At 41.1% G+C, this 22417-nt stretch overlaps 1 protein-coding gene across 1 annotated transcript; it reads left to right on the forward strand.

Annotated features, from left to right (window-relative positions):
- The first annotated feature begins 911 nt into the window (after window positions 1-911).
- Window positions 912-2930, forward strand: LOC135767073 (polymeric immunoglobulin receptor-like). The gene is made up of 3 exons (XM_065276673.2): window positions 912-1211; window positions 1330-1659; window positions 1863-2930. Exons 1-3 carry the CDS (start codon window positions 992-994, stop codon window positions 1901-1903), a joined length of 591 nt encoding a protein of 196 aa, XP_065132745.1. The 5' UTR covers window positions 912-991; the 3' UTR covers window positions 1904-2930.
- The last annotated feature ends 19487 nt before the right edge of the window (window positions 2931-22417 follow it).

The raw sequence follows: 22417 nt of genomic DNA on the forward strand, positions 1-22417 counted from the left end.
TACCCTCTTCACAGAGGCCAATGCAACCAGGATCAGAGTTTTCATAGAGAGATACTTGATACTTACTGACTGACTTTAAAAGCTCGAAGGAAGCGTACTGAAGGGCTTTTAGCACCACGAACATGTCCCAAGGAGGAATAGAGGGAGGTCATGGGGGATTCAATCTGCGCGCTCCTCTCAGAAACCTAATGACAGTGGTGTTGTCCCACTGACCTGCGTGTTCCCAACGTCGGCCACGACGGGACGTTGTAGTGACCAACTGAAAGGGAACTTAAAAATGGTACAGTAATAGAAATATTACAACATTTATGAATATCCAGATATTGTTATTGTAAAGTCATCAACAGGACTTCATAGTGGTTTACAGTCTGGTGTGCAATTAAACCTCTGCTTCACACGCATAGAGGAGCTCATGAATGTGAATATTTAGAGATTAATAAAGATGAATGCAAAATAAATATTATATTATGGCTTAACTTTACCAAACACATGACCTTGAATCTTTTTTGTCTTTCCACTCTGGATTTTAGCCAGACACAGTATATCTCAGAGCATTTTGTCTGAGGTGACTAAAAAGGTTAGTAATAAAAAGGAAATGTACAGTTTTGCAGCCACAGTTCACAACAAGACAAGAAAGTTGAAACATGATCGCATACAGAAAAGCAACTAATTCCTACACCATCATCTGGTTTTGCTTCATTTTAGGTGAGATTTTTCAATGTTCAGTGCTGTTTCTAATGTTAACTGATCATGTTTATAAATACACATTCAAGTGTATAATTTCATTTTTATTTCCTGTGATGATATAATATTGTTACAGTGACATGTATTGTTATTGTGTTAGTGTTAAGCTAATAATAGTTGATGTGTTGTTTGTTCAGGTCCTGAATGCTTTAGTGATGGATACAGTTATGGTACAAGACAGCTTTCAGTTAAGATTAGAGGATCAGTCACTATCCCATGTTTTTATGACAGGAAATACACACAACAGATGAAATTCTGGTACTCCGAAAATGATAACATTCGCATTTACACAAACACTACAGCTGGAGATGTGAGAGTAATTGATTATCCTGCTCAGAGTCTTTTTACTGTCACTATGAGAAACCTGAAGGGTGAACACAATGGGACTTATTATTGTGCTGTAGAGACTGATGAACAATCAGGAAAGATGACCACCACAGATGAGCTTCATCTCCATGTTCAACCTGGTATTGTACAATTATTTACTTTAAAGTACAGTTGTTTTTGGAAAATTACTTTAATGTATATTAATTTATCTCTCACGTTCCTCATGTAAATGATGACATATGACTCCTGTGATGACAGCTCCTGATCTCTCTGTGATGTCCAGCAGTGTAACTGTAGATGAAGGTGGTAATATCAGTGTACAGTGTCTCTACAGCACTAAATATAAGAATAAACACAAACAGTGGTGCAGATATAAAGACAAGAGCTGTTACACATACCAGAATGCATCAGTTGAGATCAGTGATGATGGGAGAGGATCTTTGACTGTGGTGATGTCTGGACTGATGAAGAGTGATTCTGGCTGGTATTACTGTTCTGTTAAAGTTCATGATGGTCTTCTTCAAGATCTACAGGTTCCTGTTCAACTCACAGTCACTGCTAAAACTCAGTCAATAATCAAAGCTACAGGTGCAGATCTTTTCCTGCTAAGATAAAAAAATAAACTAAAATGTTTTCCTTCTTATTTGCTGTTTCTGTTGTAATGAATCATACAGACTTGTTTGGTTCCCACATTAAAAAACTGTTCTTTTATTAATCAGTGCTCACATTTGGCTCTTGACAGTGTTTTTCTATCATTCATTTCTCCTAAATGTTTGTTTTATTTTTTTCAGATGCCACATGGCCCATTTCTGTCTGTCTCAAGCCCAGATAAATTCACAAGCTGTTCTCAACATTGACCTTAATAGTTACCTATTCAAAAAGATATACTGCAATTTGCAAAAGAATAATTAAAATTTAAACTAAAATATTGAGTATACTAGACAAAGAGCACTATATTAATAAATTCTACTCAATTATATTATTTTGATTAGTATCATCCTGATTTAAAATGCAGTTATTAATATTTTTAATAATTTTAAGTGTTTAATATTACATTATTAAGTATTATTAATTTAATCTAATTTAAGAACGACAGACAAAGATGAATCAATTCAAAGAGCAGGAAAGAATCTCATTTTAAAGGTGTATTTGCAACAGTGTAAACTTCAAAAATTACTTTACAGTCCTTAGAGAGAAGCGTCCACCTTTCCTGAACACAATGGTACCATGTTTGTTTTCTGCAACATTGATCCACACTCAAAGCATCTCATTTTAAGACGGCAATTTAAAGTAGGCTTGAGATATTGTACTCAACACCTCAAAATAAAAACATTAGCCTGGGATACTGGAGATTCAATGCATAAGTCAATCCAAGGAGGATATAGCATGCCCTGGGAACACCTTCAAGGCATGACGAAACCTTTACTCCCTTCATAACAATTCCAGCATCCTTTGGGCTGTCACTTGTAGAAGATCCATTTGTTACAATTACAGCCATCACAAGCTGGTCAAGTCTGGCCTGTTCTTCATTTTCCTGCAAAATTAAGCAGCAATTATGTCTTAAAACCTTTATAATACTTATGAAATTTATATAGCTTGAATATTGAAATAATGCATAAATTAAATTCTTTGATGAGGTCTCTATGTTCACAAATGTATTATTCTACTATGTAGCTGATTACTTCTTGTCACATGAACAGGACTTGACTCATCCAAAAAAAATTAACTTTGTAGGTTCTTCAAAATATTGGTGCAAATGGTGTCAAAATTATGTGTTGAAATTTCATATGTGTTTTTTGTTCATATGTGTTATTTGTAGTGCATCATTAAGGAAGTAAAATTGAAGCACAACAATTACACGTATTACGATATTAAAAACACTCCCACTTAATTTTACAATAGCATTAAGCCATACTATTGTAAATTATATTACATTTAACAAAAAATAGCTTCCTTTTTTAACCATGTTAACAGTTTTGAATTGTAACCTTTTTAACACTAAACACAGCCAAGCCATTTATTACTAGACTAAACAGAACAAAATGAAACAAAGTCCAATCTTACTCCTATGATTCTCAAACTTCTCTCTTGCCAATGGTTTGGTCAAGATATCTGCCTTAAAGGAACACGCCCACATTTTGGGAATTTAGCTTATTCACCGTATCCCCCAGAGTTAGATAAGTCCATACATACCTCTCTCATCTCCGTGCGTGCTGTAACTCTGTCTGACGCAGCCCCCGCTAGCTTAGCTTAGCACAAAGACTGGAAATGCATGGCTCCAGCTAGTATACTGCTCCCAATAAGTGACAAAATAACGCGATCATTTTCCTATTTATGTGTTGTGATTTGTATAGTCAAACCGTGTACAAATAACAAGGTGATATGAGACACAGCGATCTTTTAACAGTATACATACTGAGAACTATATTCTCTGAAGACGAAGCACTGCCGCATGGGCGGAGTGATTTGCACAACTCTGACCGAACTCTCTGCTCCTCACCAGGGGCTTCTCGTGTGCTGCGAGCAGATCACTCCGCCCATGTGGCAGTGCTTCGTCTTCAGAGAATATAGTTCTCAGTATGTATACTGTTAAAAGATCGCTGTGTCTCATATCACCTTGTTATTTGTACACGGTTTGACTATACAAATCACAACACATAAATAGGAAAATGATCGCGTTATTTTGTCACTTATTGGGAGCAGTATACTTGCTGGAGCCATGCATTTCCAGTCTTTGTGCTAAGCTAAGCTAGCGGGGGCTGCGTCAGACAGAGTTACAGCACGCACGGAGATGAGAGAGGTATGTATGGACTTATCTAACTCTGGGGGATACGGTGAATAAGCTAAATTCCCAAAATGTGGGCATGTTCCTTTAATGTCATCTGTTGGGCAGTATAGACCTTTTGCGTGTTTGCAAACAGAGATGACGTTTTTTGTGGGCGGAGCCCAACTGGTGGCAGAAAGTGAATGCTTCTTTTTTTTTTTTTTTTTTTTAATTATTTTTTGGGGCCATTTTGCCTTTTATTGATAGACAGTAGATTTAAAGACGACAGGAAATTAGAGGGTGGAGAGAGGGGTATGGGATCGGCAAAGGACCTCGAGCCGGGATTCGAACTCGGGTAGCCGGAAGTGCGTTTGCACCATATGTCGGAGCGCTGCCCACTACACCATCGGCTCTGACGAAAGTGAATGCTTCTTAATAGCTGTGTGAAGTGTTTTAGCATTAAACTGTGATTTTTAAGGATCCGGTCTCTGTAGAAGTCTGTTTCCCCTATATTTCTCTTAAGTGTAAAGTTTCTTATAACGTTTTCACCAAGTTACGTTTATTTTTTAAATAAATTAAAAGTTTAAATGGCTTGGCTACTAATTGTATGTATGTATGTAATGTATATGTATTGTTCTTTATTGGTAAATCAATTATTTTTACAGTATGAATTGCTGAAGTACTTATAAGAGCAATACTATTATGTATTCTGTATAATATCATTTATTAAATATTTCATCATTTCCTGTTTATATATGTTTAGTAAACATCATAGAACAAACAGGAAGAAGACATAGGCTAAGATATAAGGTAAAAAGAAGTAATAGAAAAAGAAAAAAAATACGAAAACTTTAATAAATGGTAATATTATTGATATTATGAACTAATGCAAATCTTTAATCTTTCTAAATAAATTATAAACGTAACGTGATGAAAACGCTATAAGAAACACATAGAGGGATCAGACTTCGACAGAACACCGGATATCTTCTCTAATTATTTTCTATTCAAATAATTAAAAGATTTTCAGATGATTTCATCACTCCAGTCTGTCCGGTTCAGGGCTTTTATTGCAACCATAAACACCTACGTTTATCTTAAAATGGTGTCTTCGACGACGGTATACTATAAAAATGAAGGTCATCTATTTTGGCATTCCTATTCTGACACTCAACAGCACAACAAAACATTTTCTAGTGAGTTATATTGTTCGTTTCACTCGTGTCTCATTCATTTCCACTGTTTTTCTGCCACCACATGCGCGCGTGACGTAACTGTGACGTCGACTCGCAAAAGGTCTATTGCAGCTGTACTGTATTTGTTAATTCTGCACACATTCATGAATGTAAGGATAGCGAATGTCTGTATGCTTAGTACTTGAATGATCAACTCGATTCTTTGCGATTGCAATAATAATAATAATAAACTTTATTTTATAAAGCGCCTTTATAAGCAGCTTCTCAAAGCGCTGTACACAAGCTACACAACACAAACACAAATAGTACAATAGCATCAACAATCAAAGGCTAATTTAAAAAAATAAGTCTTAAGTCTACCTTTAAAAATATCATAGCTCTGGACTTCCCTAAGATCACGAGGCAGAGAATTCCAAAGAACAGGAGCATATGAAGAAAAGGCCCTGTCACCCATAGATCGCAAGTGTGTACGAGGAATAACCAACAAGTTGGATTGCGAAGCTCGAAGTGTCCGGGGTGGGGTATAGGGAATTAATAATTCAGATAGGTAGTCAGGAGCCAAACCATGCAATGCTTTATATGTCAGCATCATAATTTTAAAATCCACTCTAAATCGGACTGGGAGCCAGTGTAAGGACTCCAGGACCGGAGTAATGTGATTGCAAACCCTGGACCCAGTCAATATCCTGGCGGCCGAGTTTTGCACATATTGCAATCGATTTAGTGTGGATTTTGAGATTCCAGCTAGGAGGGCGTTACAATAATCCATCCGAGAGACGACAAAAGAATTCATTAGCTTTTCAGCTACTGAAAAACTTAGCATAGGACGTAATCTTGCTATATTTCTGAGGTGAAAGAAGGACGACTTTACTGTACTCTGAACAAAAGAATCAAATGATAGCCCAGTATCAAAAATAACTCCAAGATTCCTCACTTTTGCCTGAATAGCCAAAACAGAGCCATCAAGAGTCAAGGGTAAGGAACCGACTTTAGAAATCTGATGACGCGAGCCAATTAGCATAACTTCAGTTTTACCACTATTCAGACACAGAAAATTTTTACTCATCCATTCCTTTATCTCAGAAACACAGCCAGAAAGAAAATCAACATCAAGATGTTCACCAGATTTTGAGTGTATATAAATCTGCGTGTCGTCAGCATAAAAGTGATAATGGAGGCCACGCGATCGCAATAATTGACCTAGTGGTGTCAGATAGATATTAAAAAGCAGAGGTCCCAAGACTGAGCCCTGAGGAACACCAGTGAGAACAGGGCTAACCTCAGACCTGAAACCGCCCATGGAAACAAACTGCGATCGATCAGTGAGATAGGAGTGAAACCACTTCAGAGCTGTGCCAGACACACCGAAATCTTGCTCAAGACGATTGAGCAACAGACTATGATCCACAGTATCAAAAGCTGCTCTTAAATCAAGAAGGATTAGAATAGAAATAACACCAGAGTCAGAAGCCATCAACAGATCATTGGTCACTTTGACCAAAGCCGTTTCAGTACTGTGGAATTTACGGAAACCTGACTGTAATGGTTCAAACAGGTTATTAATTGTGAGATGGTTACGCAGATGAGAGGCAACAACACGCTCAAGAATTTTTGCCATGAACGGAAGATTTGAAATCGGTCGAAAATTATTAAAATCATCCAGAGAGACATTTTCTTTTTTTGGTACTGGAGTTACAGCAGCAATCTTTAATGCTGCTGGAACCTCCCCCATCTGTAACGAGTCATTTATAATACTGAGGACAATAGGGCTCAAAACATCGAAGCAAGATTTAAATAAACTTGTGGGAATAGGATCAAGCAGGCAAGTGGAAGATTTCATGCTTGTTACCTCCATTTTTAGAGCCTCAAAGTCAAGATGTAGAAAATTGGTGAGAGGAAAACCGGTGAACCCAGACAAACCAGGTAGTGAAACAATGGGAGCAGATACAACTGAAATTTGTTTGCGGACACTATCAATTTTAGAGTTAAAAAACTTAAGAAAAGAATCACATAACAGTTGAGAAACAGGCAGGGTAGCAGCAGTTTCAACTTTAAGCAGTCTATTTATAGTTTGAAACAAATGTCTTGGGTTTCCTTGATTGTTTTCAATAGTCTGAGAGAAATAAAATGATCTTTCTGTCTCAATTAATGCTTTGTAGTCACCCAGGAGTTCCTTCCAAGCCAAATAGTGACAATTCAAGCCAGTAAGACGCCATTTGCGCTCCACCTTTCGACATGCAGCCTTCCTAGCACGCAGACTGTCATTATACCATGGAGCAGTACGGGCTGAAGTAACCTTACGTGACTTTAAAGGAGCAAAGGAGTCAAAATTGGTAATTAGAGCATTGTTAAACTGTGAAATTTTATCCTCCAAAGATGTAGAATGCAGGTCACTTAGAGTGGATGTAACAGAATTAGAAAAAACTGCTTGATCCATTGACTTCCATTTCCTGAATTTTACAGTTCGGCTGGTAGACACACTGGAATGATGAGTCTCCAAATTAAAGAAAACAGCTGAATGATCCGACAGTCCAATGTCAACAGATGATAACTGTGATACAAACGAGCCATTATGCTCCTTGGTTGTCCTCCAGAAGCATTAAAGATGTAATATCCATTTCAAGATCATTTAGTTGTCTTTAAGGCCAAATACCTTACTGAGCTACTTGACTAAGTGCCACATACTCAGCCTCTGTTATTGAAAGAGCAACAGTTGATTGTTTCTTACTGAGCCATCTCAAGGCTCCTTCACCCAGTAGAAACAAATTAACAGTTGTCGAGTAAAGATCGTCCTGATCTCCCTACCCAGTCTCATGTAGATGCATATAAATATCACGAAGTGTGAAAATCGTGCAATACACACGCCAAATTCCAATTTGGCGGGCATATGATACACCAGTCCTTCACATTTACTTAAACTGCACATCTTTTTTTGTCGTTTTATTTATTGGTTTTTCTTTTTTTCTGTTTTTTAAACCATTTTCGCTTGGGTTAAGGGTTAGATTTCAGATTTGCTTAAGGACGTTATTTAATATACAGATTTATCCATGTTTTTGTCTATATTTAAGACATGGTCGCTTGGAGTTGGGGTTAGAATTGGGGTTTGGGTTAGGATGTCATTTTATATAACAAAAAGTTGTTCTAACCCTAAACCTAAGGGAAAATGGTAAAAAATAGCAAAAAAAAAAGAGAAACTAATAAATAAAATGACAAAAAAAGATTGGCGTATCATATGCACGTATTGCACGATTTTCACACTTCGTGGAATTTTTACACAATTCCGTGAGACTGGGTTCGATCTCCTGCCCAGTTGGCATCTGAGAATCCGATCCAAGTTCCAGACTCTGACTGCTCATACTCGAGAGCAAGATTTAAGGTACCCTTCAAGTACCATAGAATTCACCTCACTGCAGTCAAATGCAAAGAACTTGGATTTGCGTTGAACTTTGATACAACATTCACTGCTTGTGCTATGTCAGGTCGTGTGGCCATCAGTAGGTTGCCTACTAAGGACTGGTATGTACTTGGGTTCACAGGCTTACTGACACCATTGTTCTTTCTCAGCTTCACATTTATATCAGCTGGAGTTGCAATGTGGCATCATGCATACCACAAGAATGTATTCGATGTAATGCCTCGGATGAAGAAACACACAGGTGTTCCATGTAGATTTAATATGTCCAGAATTCCATTTAGAAATGCGGTTACTACATTCTTCTGGTGCACATGTAGTTTATTTTGGATGGCGAAGAACAGCAACGTGCAAATTGAGCTGATTCTTACCAGAAAAAGTTTCATCATAGTCAGCACCATACTTCTGTGAGCACCCCTTAGTCTGCACTTATATCTTTCCACTCATCCATCACTATAATGTTTGAGTTTGAACACCCATCTTGATCCTATGGCCATCCGATCCTTTGGTAATTCCACTAAATCTGATGTCTCATTTTTCAGTAGTGATTAATATTTCAAGTTAACTGCTTCCTGCCATTCCTTGGAAGTAGGACTCATCTTGGCCTCTTTCAGTGTGCTTGGTTCTGCAACATGACAAACATTTGCATGATGATCAACAGTCACCAGGTCAGCTGGTTTTCTCACTCTGCTGCTTTCTCTGCTGCTGCAGTTTCCTCTACGGTATTATTGACTGATGTGTTCTCGGTAACTTCATTCTCTGAACAAGAAATGTCCACTTCTTGATTCCAGTCAAAGTTTGAATCATTGAAGATCACATCCCAAATTTGAATTCTTCTTTTTTCGTCATCAAACAAGCGGTAGCCTTTTGCATGAGATGGTCCTCACCAAGGCCGCCTTAATGCAGCCCAGGGGCCTCCCAAGTTCAGGGGCCTCCCAAGTTCAAGTTCATATTGTTTTGCAACTTGTCAGGTTATCTGTCAATCACTCTAACTGCACGTTACATGGCTGCTGATTGGTCCGTGGTAAATTACCGTGAAATAAAATATCAGACGTAACAGATTTTTCTATTCCGCGTAATGTAATTAAGTGCGCGTTGTCAACTTGGCATTCCTGTATGTTAGACTAAGTGTGACAGAGAAACAGGAAATAATCCACCATCAAATGAAAGAGTAATTTATGAAATTTCATAATAAGTACTGAGGTGCAGGTCTCTCTGTCTTTCGCGCGAGTGCGCTCTCTCTGTGCTCGTGCAGCTGAGTCTCTGGCATGCAGAAGTCTCTCCAACTGTGCGCAAGATACTGTGCCGCCAAATAAAGAAAGGAGTTCCCGAACATATTAATGCTGTTCGTTGTTATAAAGTTTAAGTTTACTCGCGTTTATATCAGTGACGTGTGCTCAGCTGGAGCGATGTAGTTTGACGCGATGTAAGCTCACAGTACACACATCTGTTGGTTTAGAAAGATGACGCAACGGTAAATGTGCAAGTCAAAGCGCGACAAGACCATCTCAAATGATCATCCCCTGATCGCACCATTCATATTTATAATCTCCTTATCTAAAGATCTTACACAGGTATGTTCCCTGTCTGTTTTGTGCATATTCATACAGTAGCCTACGTGTTCGTTTTACATGCGTATGCATAAATACCAAATACAATGCATACTATATCTTCAATAGCCTACAAAATAATTAACTGATTAAAAAACAAGATTCTGTCTATAAAGACTTATCTTTTGTTAACATTAATGCATTTTCACTTTAAAACTAACTTTAACTTCTTATATTTTTAAAACTGTGGTGAGCATTTAGTTAGTGAGTGGCAATTTTCTGCAAATTTGTATATTCCAAAAACTATATAAACATAAAGCTTATAAACACTCTCATACATTTTAGTTTTATCACCACCACAAGTTGCTGTGTGTGGTTGTAAAATAAACTGTCTTGTGTTAATGCTCAAGTGGGCTCAGTGATATGTTAATAACAATATAGTATGGTGTTTTCTGGGTCAAAGAGGGAAAACTCACTGTTGTATGTATTGAAAGAAACTAATACATTTTGTGATGTAGATTACCTAGATATTACACTTTTTTTTAAATGAGACTATAAATTTAGGGGATGGGGGGCCTCCAAAACCTCTCAGCCCCAGGCCTCACATTAGGTTAAGGCGGCCCTGGTCCTCACTGCAGAACATGACTATTTTGTTCCCCCAAATGAACCAGAATATTTGCGCTGTTGCAGCCCTCAATTAGTTGCAACCTGTGGTCACCAATGTTTGCTCTTATCAGTTTAAGTGTACATTTGATTAATAATATAGTCGAGAAAGATTTATAATTTAGAAAGTATCTGTTAGGTGAAAGGGAATGTAAGGGACACGTTCTCGATTTATTTGTACATTATCCCACTTAATACACAGCTATTCCTATACGAGTAAATATAAAAACACAAATTTATTTGATATCTTTTATTAGCAAAAAAGTAAACGTTTCCTAATGGCTGTAAGCAAAGACGCAATGTCACGGTAGGAAATCCACTGTTTCCTCCGTGTCATGTTTGTGTGTGTGTTTGTTACTCACAGCTCTGCCATGTGCTCGTTAGGCTGATGCCGCTCACCTGTGTGTTGATTGCCTCGCTCCAGCTGCTCATCATTACATCTCCTCCATAAATACTCACATGACTCTCTGTTCCCTGCCAGATGATCACTTTCTGTTTGGTCCTCGTGTTGTGTGGTTCTTCGTCTCTGTCTTGGATTACGAGTCGCATTGTGGATTGTTTATTGTCGTCGTCGTCTCCGTGTGGATGTTCCGTGCACAGTCTGGATTTACCACTGCTCACCACTCCACCAACGCCGCACTCAATAATCATCTACCACCGTAGTCCTCGTCACCATTGCCAACAACACCGGACATTTCCTGCTTGTGTCTTTTCTCTCGCTGTGTTTATAAATAAACATTGGGTTTTCACCTGCAATTGCTTCCGCTCAGTTCGTGTCATTACAGAATCATCTGGCCATACATGGAAGCAGCAGGAGACCAACCCACGGCCACGCTGGAGGAATTTCTCCAGCGAACTCTGGCTCGTATGGATCTTCAGGACCAGTCGATCAACGAAATGCGAAAGGCCGTCCATGCAATGGTGACGAAGGTGTCCGAGCTCTCTCAGCGTTCCTCTCATCCTTCGCCTCCCACTGCGCCACCCACACCGCCCGCACCATCTTCTCCTCCAGGGGGTGGTTTTCCTCCGGAGCCTCGATTACCGATCCCTGAGAAATACTCCGGTGAGCCAAATTATTGCCGTACATTTCTGTCTCACTGTTCTCTGCACTTCGCTCAACAGCCCCGATCGTTTTTCCTTGAGGAAACTAAGGTGGCGTTTACTCTCTCCCTACTGAAGGGCAAGGCTGCCCTCTGGGGGACGGCGGTGTGGGAGAACAACGACGCCTGCTGTTCTTCGTTCACCCTCTTATCCGAGGAAATGAAGAGGGTGTTCGATCGCTCCGTCGCCGGGCGAGAAGCTGCTCGCCTCCTTACCGAGCTCAGACAGGAGAACCGAACGGTATCTGACTACGCGATCGAGTTCCGGACCCTGGCGGCGGAGTGTAAGTGGAACGAGGAGGCGCAGTGGGATCATTTCCTGCATGGGCTTTCGGAACGTATCCAGCGGGAGATCGTCACCTCGGAACTACCCACATCTCTCAACGGGCTGGTGGATCTGGCTATCCGTGTCGACGCTAGGCTGACCGTAGCGGACCGTAGAAGAAGACCTACCAGCATACAGCGCCGACCTGAGTCGCCCAGCCCTCCCAGAGAGACACCCAGCAACGTTCTCCCCGATCCTGAGCCCATGCAGGTGGGTAGAGCTCGGCTTTCCCGGGAGGAGAGGAACCGGCGGAGATCCCTTGGTCTTTGTTTGTACTGTGGCGAGACGGGTCATAACTGCCAGAGGTGTCCGGTAAAAGACCAAGCCCGATAGTAAGACGGAGGCTACTATCGGGCGGGATCTCTGCTCACAAGACCTCGACGACATCTACTCTCCTTCCGGTGAAACTACGGTGGTCCACCAAGTCACACACCGACCACGCACTACTGGACTCCGGGGCAGAGGGGAACTTCATTGACTCTTCACTCGCACGTAAGCTACAAATCCCCGTCATCCCACTCACTCACCAGATTGCACCCTTCGCTCTCAATGGACATGAATTACCCACCATGAGTCACACCACTGCCCCCATCACGCTTATCACCTCAGGCAACCATACCGAAAAGATTTCCTTTTTTGTTACAGACATCTCTCTCTCTCCCATCGTCCTTGGTCATCCCTGGCTCCATACCCATAACCCTAAGGTCGACTGGAGACTGGGCTCAGTCACCAGCTGGAGCGAGGAGTGTCATAAGTCTTGTCTTGTCTCTGCGTGTCTTACTGTTTCTGAGTCTGTGTTTCAGGGGGAAGCAGTGGATTTGGCTAACGTGCCCGCGGAGTACCACGACCTGAAGGAGGTGTTCAGTAAGTCTCGGGCTGATTCTCTCCCTCCTCATCGTCCCTATGACTGTGCCATAGATTTATTGCCAGGTACGTTTCCGCCTAAAGGCAAGTTATACTCTCTATCCGTTCCTGAGATGGAGGCCATGGAGAAATACATTTCTGATTCTCTGGCAACGGGGTTCATTCGCCCTTCCTCTTCTCCAGCGGGGGCGGGGTTCTTTTTTGTGGGGAAGAAGGACGGATCCTTGCGACCTTGTATTGATTACCGAGGGCTGAATAACATAACGGTAAAGAATACTTATCCTTTGCCGTTGATGTCTTCAGCCTTCGAGAGGTTGCAGGGAGCGTCTCTCTTCACTAAATTGGACTTACGTAACGCATATCATTTGGTTCGCATCAGGAAGGGGGATGAATGGAAGACTGCTTTTAACACCCCTCGTGGCCATTTTGAGTACTGCGTGATGCCTTTCGGTCTCACGAACTCGCCAGCAGTCTTCCAAGCACTCGTTAATGACGTGTTGCGAGACATGGTAGATCAGTTTATTTATGTTTACCTGGATGACATACTGATTTTTTCTTCGTCTCTCCAGGAACATTTGCAACACGTACGACGAGTGCTTCTGCGGTTGCTAGAGAATGGGCTTTTTGTCAAGGCGGAAAAATGCGTTTTTCATGCACAGTCTGTTTCTTTTCTAGGACACATCATTTCGACTGAGGGTGTTCGCATGGATCCTGAGAAGGTTAAGGCTGTGGTTGATTGGCCATCCCCAGAGTCTCGCAAGGCCCTGCAGAGATTTCTGGGGTTCGCCAATTTTTACCGGCGTTTCATTCGCAATTTCAGCCAACTAGCCGCACCTCTGACCGCCTTGACCTCCCCTAGTTTGACGTTCAGGTGGTCAGACGCAGCCGAGGCTGCGTTTGCCAAACTGAAAAGCTGCTTTGTTTCAGCTCCCATTCTCGTCTCACCTGATCGCACACGTCAATTCATAGTGGAGATCGATGCGTCAGAGGTGGGGGTAGGAGCAGTGCTTTCCCAGCGCGCATCCTCAGACGGAAAGGTTCATCCTTGCGCGTATTTTTCTCATCGCTTATCTCCTGCGGAAGTTAATTATGACATTGGCAATCGAGAGTTGTTGGCAGTCAAGTTAGCACTGGAAGAATGGCGTCACTGGCTTGAAGGGTCAGGGGTACCCTTTATTGTATGGACGGACCATAAGAATCTCGAATACATTAGAACCGCCAAAAGACTTAACTCCAGGCAGGCTCGGTGGGCTTTGTTTTTCGGTCGTTTCGATTTTACTCTTTCTTACCGACCGGGTTCCAAGAACATCAAACCCGATGCTTTATCCCGCCTTTTTGAGCGTTCCGATCGTACTGCCACTCCCGAGCGGATTTTACCGGAGACCATCATTATCTCCGCGCTCAGATGGGAGGTCGAATCGAAGGTATTGACAGCCTTAGAAGGGGTAACGCCCCCGGCCCGTTGCCCACCGAACCGCTTATTTGTGCCGGAGGAGTTACGGTCAGACGTCCTTCAGTGGGGTCATGGTTCCAGTGTTGCCTGTCATCCAGGGGTTAGTAGGACTAGATTCCTAGTTAAGCAACGATTCTGGTGGCCAGGTATGGCTCGTGACACTCACGATTTCGTCTTGGCTTGCTCGGTTTGCGCCACTGGTAAGACTTCCAATCGTCCTCCAGATGGGTTACTTTTACCGCTGTCAGTCCCTTCGAGACCGTGGTCCCACATCTCGCTAGACTTTATTACCGCCCTCCCGCCCTCCCAGGGTAATACGGTGATTTTAACCGTAGTGGACCGGTTCTCGAAGGCGACTCACTTTATTCCCTTGCCCAAATTACCTTCAGCCAAGGAAACAGCGGTAACTGTCATTGACCACGTCTTCCGTATACATGGCCTCCCGACAGACGTGGTCTCTGACAGAGGTCCCCAATTCGTATCCAAATTTTGGCGTGAGTTTTGCAAATTGCTAGGAGCGACTGTTAGTCTTTCGTCAGGGTTCCATCCCCAGAGCAATGGCCAAACCGAGCGAGCCAATCAGGATGTCGAGAGGGTGTTACGATGTTTGGTTTCCAAGAATCCTTCGTCCTGGAGTCAACAACTCTCAGTTGTGGAGTACGCACACAACTCTCTGCCAGTGTCATCCACGGGCATGTCTCCTTTTAAGTGTAGTCTAGGTTACCAACCACCAAATTTTTCTAGTCTGGAATCCGAGGTTTCGGTCCCCTCCGCACACGCATTAGTCCAGAGGTGTCACCGCACCTGGACCAGAGCTCGTAGAGCTCTGCTCCAGGTGAGGTCGCGCACCAAGGCTAAGGCCGATCGCCACCGGTCGAAGCCTCCCCGTTACGTCGTCGGTCAAAGAGTGTGGCTTTCTACCCAGAACATTCCGATGCGTTCCGTCTCGAATAAACTTGCTCCCAAATTTATTGGCCCGTTTTCTGTTACCAAGATCATTAATCCGGTAACAGTGCGTCTGAGCCTTCCTTCGGCGTACAGGAGGGTTCACCCTGTGTTCCACGTCTCCAAAATTAAACCGGTGATTTTTTCCCGTCTTAATCCGCCTGCCCCGGTTCCCCCCCCCGCCTCGTCTCGTTAATGGGGAACCGACTTATTCGGTTAATCGTATTCTGGACTCCAGACGGAGGGGACGCGGATTTCAGTACTTGGTGGATTGGGAAGGTTACGGTCCGGAGGAGAGAAGGTGGGTTCCTGCTCGGGACATACTGGATCACCGCCTTATTGATGTTTACAATCAACAGGTAAAGCAGGCTGGGAACGTCAAGGGGCGTTCCTAGGGGAGGGGGTACTGTCACGGTAGGAAATCCACTGTTTCCTCCGTGTCATGTTTGTGTGTGTGTTTGTTACTCACAGCTCTGCCATGTGCTCGTTAGGCTGATGCCGCTCACCTGTGTGTTGATTGCCTCGCTCCAGCTGCTCATCATTACATCTCATCCATAAATACTCACATGACTCTCTGTTCCCTGCGAGATGATCACTTTCTGTTTGGTCCTCGTGTTGTGTGGTTCTTCGTCTCTGTCTTGGATTACGAGTCGCATTGTGGATTGTTTATTGTCGTCGTCGTCTCCGTGTGGATGTTCCGTGCACAGTCTGGATTTACCACTGCTCACCACTCCACCAACGCCGCACTCAATAATCATCTACCACCGTAGTCCTCGTCACCATTGCCAACAACACCGGACATTTCCTGCTTGTGTCTTTTCTCTCGCTGTGTTTATAAATAAACATTGGGTTTTCACCTGCAATTGCTTCCGCTCAGTTCGTGTCATTACACGCAATAAAACAAGTTCAAAGTCCAAACAAGATAAACATTCAATTTATTAACTTCTTTAACTCTGTGGACCCTGTACCGGGTCCAGAATTATCTTATTTTGACTTAATATAAAATATTCCTTTAATTTTTAATGGTCTGTCATGGACCCAGTACCACATATAAGATACTGTTTGAAAGCTTAGAGTCTCTTCTTTCTGCAGATATGCATCACTTTGAGATATGTTTTACTGTAAGAAAGTTACTTACACTTAATTTACACTATCACCCCCCCGACAATTTATTATATGATTTAATATTCACATATTTCATATTTTTCAAGTATGACAAACATGGGCAAGTCTTATATCAAGCTATATGAAAGCTCTCATTCTCAGGAATAAGGCTACATCGTTATTTTTGCTCTATTATTAACACATATCCAACAATCCTCGAATGAATAATAAGGTTAAAAATGGTCTTTTATAAACATATGGGAAACTTGAGTGTGAACTGCCTCAGATAGCACATATAGCCACAAATGATACACCATCTTTTATCTTAGGTCCTACTCTAAACAATGAGTCCATTCACAGCATTTTCTTTGGTTGTGTGCATATATAATCCCTTGCTATTGTATTATATGTGCAAAATAAAAAATTAATATTTATATGAAAAATGTATTTTCGCACCCTTCAGTAAAATAAGAATATCTTTTGAATGCGACATGCTAAAGAGTTCATTCTTTTTTTGGGTGTTTACTGTCTGCTGCTGGTAACAACCAGAACTGTCTGCAGTCTGCTAGAGCACCCAGAACCAGAGTTATACACTATCAAAGACAGTATTTACAACATAAAAAGGAAAATTTGGTGTTTTATCATATGAAAAACAACATAAATAACAATATTTGTCACAAACAGCAGCTTTTTATGTAACTTCAAAGGGTTTTCTGCAAAATGATATAAAGAAATTGCATTTATTCCACTGTATGTGGTTATGGTAGCACTTCAAATGTTTTTTGGCAGAAATTGTACACCATAAGCGTATTATTCCTCCCATCAGTTAGAGTAAAATAACTTTTGCATTTATTATGATAGAGAAAAAATTCCTTTTTCCTCTGTAAGCTGGCAATTGCTAGAATCAAACAAAACTGTCTGCATGTTTCGTTACCACTCAGGGCCAGAGTTATACACTTTTAAATACAGACTTTAGAAAAAAAACATCAAAAAGCGCCTATTTATTTTTGTGTTTATTAGAGGACTGACAACACATACAACCATGTTGAGCACTTTTAACAGTGTTTTATGTAATTTCAAAGGGTTTCCTGTAAAATGATACCAAACTTTTGTATGTGCACCTCTGCTTGTGGGTATGATAAGCTTTTGAAATTGGGTAGGCCAAATCCAGGCGGAAATCCCCAAAATAGCCTCAGAGTGTAAAAATAACATGCCATATGTTTTACTCTAACATTATAGCAAAAACTTACATTTCACCTTAAAGACACTACTTTTATTGTAGTAATAAGTAAAGTTTGTTTTTAGGTAAAAAAAAAAACTAAATTTAGTTACGACTTAATGCGGAAATGGTAACCCAACAACATGTGTATGACGTGTCTAGTGGTAAAACTGCCGACCAATCAAAATGCAGTGGGAAGAGAACTCTGGATCCAACCCCGCCCCCTGGATGTCGTGTTCTGCAGTGAGGCGCTATTGTTTTTTATTGTTGGCATATCCCACGAAACCAAGCTTTACAGCCTTCTTGTCCAGTTTACTTCCTTCCACATCTGGAACATGTGAATAACTTCAACTTCAACTTATTTATTTATAAAGCACATTTTCATGCAACTATGTTGCCCAAAGTGCTGTACACAATTAAAAATCATAAACACACTTTATATAGCACACACTAACTAAGCGACATAGAAACATTAGACCAATAACAAGTACAAGGAATAAAACATTTTAAACACATAATACATTTACAGACAACCCAATAAAAACCAGCAATCACTCCTCTTCAAAAGCCAAACTAAAAAGATAGGTTTTTAGCTGGGATTTAAAGATCACTAATGATGGCGCCTGACGGATGTACATTGGTAGACTATTCCACATTTTGGGGCTATAACAGAGAATGCCCGATCCCCTTTTGCCTTCTTTTTGGATTTTGGAACAATCAACATCAACTGGTTTGCAGATCTTAAAGGCCTTGCTGGTGTATACAACTCTAAGAGGTTAGAAATATATTTGGGGGACATACCGTGTAGTGCTTTAAAAACCATGGTAAAAATTGTAAACTCAATTCGAAACTTAACTGGTAGCCAGTGTAGTGACAATAAAACCGGTGTGATGTGCTCTCTCTTTTTTTTCCCCGTCAGTAGTCTAGCGGCAGAAAACTGTAACCGTTGTTATTGCCGTTGACCGATCCCTACATACAACGCATTGCAGTAATCCAGTTTAGAAGTAATAAAAGCATGGATCATTACCTCTAGATCTTTAAAACTCAAAATAGATTTTAATTTTGAGATCATTCTTAGTTGATAAAAACTACTCCTTACCACCAGGTTTATTTGTTTCTCGAAGCTAAAATCAGGATCAAAAACGACACCAAGATTTCTCACTGTCTCCTTTACTGTCATGTCTAAAGGGACTAGGGCTTTTGTTATTACCTCTTTCACATTCTTTGGGCCAAAAATTAAGATCTCCGACTTCCCTTCATTTAGCTGTAGGAAGTTATTTGCCAGCCAGGATTTTATCTCCTCTATACATGTCAGGAGGGATTGTAAAGCTGATTCCTCCCCAATTTTCAGCGGAAAGTATAGCTGAGTGTCATCTGCATACATGTGATATGAAATATTGTGACGCTGACATGACATATGAGGCCCAGAGGGCGCATATACAAAGCAAATAATGAGGGACTTAAAATAGAGCCCTGGGGGAGGCCATATTTTACAGAAGCCACAGATGATGGGACATTTCTGACATTTACATAGAAAGATCTATTTTCAAAATATGACTGGAACCATTTCAAAACAACGCCACCGAACCCCACTTCCCTCTCAAGCCGATTTAAAAGAGTGTGATGGTCCAGTGTCGAAAGTGGCACTGAGGTCCAGCATTATTAACACTGAAGCCATACCGGAGTCTGCTGCTACTAACAGGTCGTTTAAGACCTTTACCAGTGCAGACTCTGTCCTATGGCCAGTTCTGAACCCTGACTGGAAGTTATCTAGCAGATTATTCTCCTTTAAAAAGGGTCCGATTTGAGCTAAAACAGCATTTTCTATCACTTTAGAAAGAAAGGGGAGCTTGGAGATGGGACGGAAATTCTTTAATTCTAGAGGGTCTAGACCAGGTTTTTTAAATAAGGGGGACACCACTGCCTGTTTAAGACATGGGGGGACCCAACCAGTTGTTAGAGAGCTGTTTACAATAGCTAAGATAGAGGGCCCCAGGATGCTGAACATCTCTTTTAAAATCCGTGGAGGGATAGGATCAAGTGGAGTAGAGGAAGGTTTTAGCTGTTTTACATGATCTGCCAAGGCTGGAAGAGAGATCAAGTCAAAGCCCCCCAGTTTACATGAAGCTAGCATCGGGACTTCCAGATAGCCATTAGTGATAAAAATACCTTCTCTGATCAGTTCAATCTTTTTAACAAAGAAACTCAGAAAATCATTACTGGTGAATGGGTTAAGACCTGACGAAGAAGCTATATCCGGGTTTAGTACTGTGTTTATAGTACTAAACAAGGTTTTTGGATTTTGATGAGATCTGTTTATCAAGTCTGAGAAGTATTTACATCTTGATGTTTTCACAGCACACTGATAGTTGTTTAATGAGGTTTTAAACATTTCATGATATATTTGCAGTTTGTCTCTCCTCAATCTACGTTCGGCTTTCCTACAGGTTTGCCTAAGAGCACGGGTGTCATTATTAAACCATGGCTGGGGTTGCAATTTCACCTTTTTGATCCTGTAGGGGGCAATTTTGTCCATACTTCACACATGTTTAATTAAAAACAGCAGTTAGCTTCTCTGTATCAAGGGTAGACTCATAATCCTCCATAATAGCCAATCCAGAGCTTACAGCATAAGCATCCGCAAAAAGCTGAGCAATGCTGTCGTTTACAAAACGAACATAGCGAGCAGCAGGTGCACAGTTTGAGATCCCTGCAAATCAAAATTAAACATTACAGTTGCATGGTCGGATATACAGTTGTCCGCAATAGATAGATTTGTAATACACAAGCCCATGGATATAACTAGGTCTAGGATGTGACCATGTTTATGGGTGGGCTCTTCCACTAGCTGTGTTAAATTGAAAGAATCAGCGAGGTCCAGAAACTGTTTTGCCAGTATAGTAGATGGACAGCATACATGAATGTTAAAGGAACAGTATGTAAGAAATTTATATCAATTAATCATAAAATGGCCCTGATATGTCACTAGACATTAAGAAATAATTTTCATTTCAAATACTTATATCACTGACAACAGTGGTCTGGCCAGGGTATTGTCATTTAAAAAGTGGAGTTGCAGCCCTCAACTGATGTTTATGTTGTCATTTTGTGTATTGGCCACCAGTTGTGTGATTGCAGTACCAGTTTTAGCCACAAGTTTTGTTATTGCAATACCAGTTTTGGCCACAATCCTACATACTGTTCCTTTAAAATCACCAATAATAAGAAGATTATCAGTGGCTGGCACAATGATCGATAAAAAGTCAGCAAAGTCCTGTATAAAATTCTTATCATATCTGGGCGGACGATAGATAAGAACACAGTATGTAGACAGATCCATTTTGAATGTCTGAAATTCAAAGCTTGTATAATTTCCTATTTGTAACTGGACACATTTAAAACTGTTTTTATACACTGTGGCAATGCCTCCACCCCGACCTGTAGATCTCGGGGTATTTAAAACACAGTAGTTCATTGGCACCAGTTCAGAAAGTAAACTATGATCCCCCTGCTCCAGCCAAGTCTCAGTTAAAAACAGAAAGTCCAGATTTTGGGAAACAATAAAATCTTGAAGTATAAAAGATTTATTTCCCACTGACCTCGCGTTTAAAAGAGCTGCTTTTACCGAGGGACGTTCAATGGGCTGTGGAGGTCCTGCCGGTGAGTAGCGTAGTTCTTTCAGAAGTCCGTGATTTTGTTTTCTATTCCAAGGGTGTTTCATAAATAGCTGGCGGGATAATAGTGGCGATTGGCTTGGATATAACGATCGGAGCCACGCGTGTTGTGGCCATCTATCGTCATGGCCCTCGCGTGCCTTCCTCGCCAATCTTCCACCACACAATCCCGTCTTTTTTGCCGCTTCCTCTTAGGAATCCAACCTCCATAGAACCGCAATATCTCCGGCGGAATAGACCATGGGTATTTGGGGAAATTGAAGTTGTCACTATCTGCATTTACCAGGCAATCTCACCAGGCAAGCATAGTTCTTGCTGCTATAATTATTGTCCTGGTTTTTTTCTGCAACATAATTTTGCTGAGGTATGTGAAGGACAGTTGTCTCATTTGGGACACCTTGAGCTTTCCAATATTCTAGAAATTAAATGTGTGTTCCCCATAATTGTCTGTTCTTAGTCTTGTCACTTTTTGTCCGCACTCATTGGTGAATGTTTTTTCCAAATTTCCTAAATTTGCAAAGAACTTCTCTCTTTTGCTTCATAAAGTATACCTTGCATTATCTAGAGTAATGTCACAAAGTACTTTGACCCACATATTCATTCAGTCTGCATTGTACCACAGACATCCCTATGGATCAACTGCAGTTTTCTTTGGAACAGAGTTCTCCGACTGGCTTGTGTGGCTTCCTTGACAGCTTGCCCTCCGTGCAGGCTTCACAGAAGGGAGCTTTTTCTCTGCAGGAAAGTTCACTGCATTCACCAGATTTTTAAGTCCCAGTCTTTGGTGCCACAAGCTGGCTGTTATTGTTGCACTTTGCACAAAGTGACAGTCGGGTAAACTTTTCTCAACATCCTGCTGATACAACCCATCAGATCTTTGCGTTCCCATTCCTTGAGGATCTCCATCTCATTACGGATGTAACAGCTAATCTTCTTCAACTGCACTGTATTACCTCTTCTGGCGGCAGCTCCCACTGAGAAGAGATTCCCGGATAAATTGGGTACATACATTACATGCAACATTGTGACATTTTTGACCTCACTGACTTTGAATGTCATCCTCAGTTTAACATTACC

This window comes from Paramisgurnus dabryanus, chromosome 6 (genome assembly GCF_030506205.2).
Source record: "Paramisgurnus dabryanus chromosome 6, PD_genome_1.1, whole genome shotgun sequence".
In the NCBI taxonomy this organism is placed as follows: domain Eukaryota; kingdom Metazoa; phylum Chordata; class Actinopteri; order Cypriniformes; family Cobitidae; genus Paramisgurnus; species Paramisgurnus dabryanus.

What these genes read in the sequence shown, in the direction of transcription:
- LOC135767073 (XM_065276673.2), top strand. Translation starts at nt 992, where the DNA reads ATGAAATTCTGGTACTCCGAAAATGATAACATTCGCATTTACACAAAC. An exon ending in TCATCTCCATGTTCAACCTG is followed by an intron (nt 1,212 to 1,329) that starts GTATTGTACAAT and finishes CTGTGATGACAG; the next exon opens with CTCCTGATCTCTCTGTGATG. An exon ending in GTCAATAATCAAAGCTACAG is followed by an intron (nt 1,660 to 1,862) that starts GTGCAGATCTTT and finishes TATTTTTTTCAG; the next exon opens with ATGCCACATGGCCCATTTCT.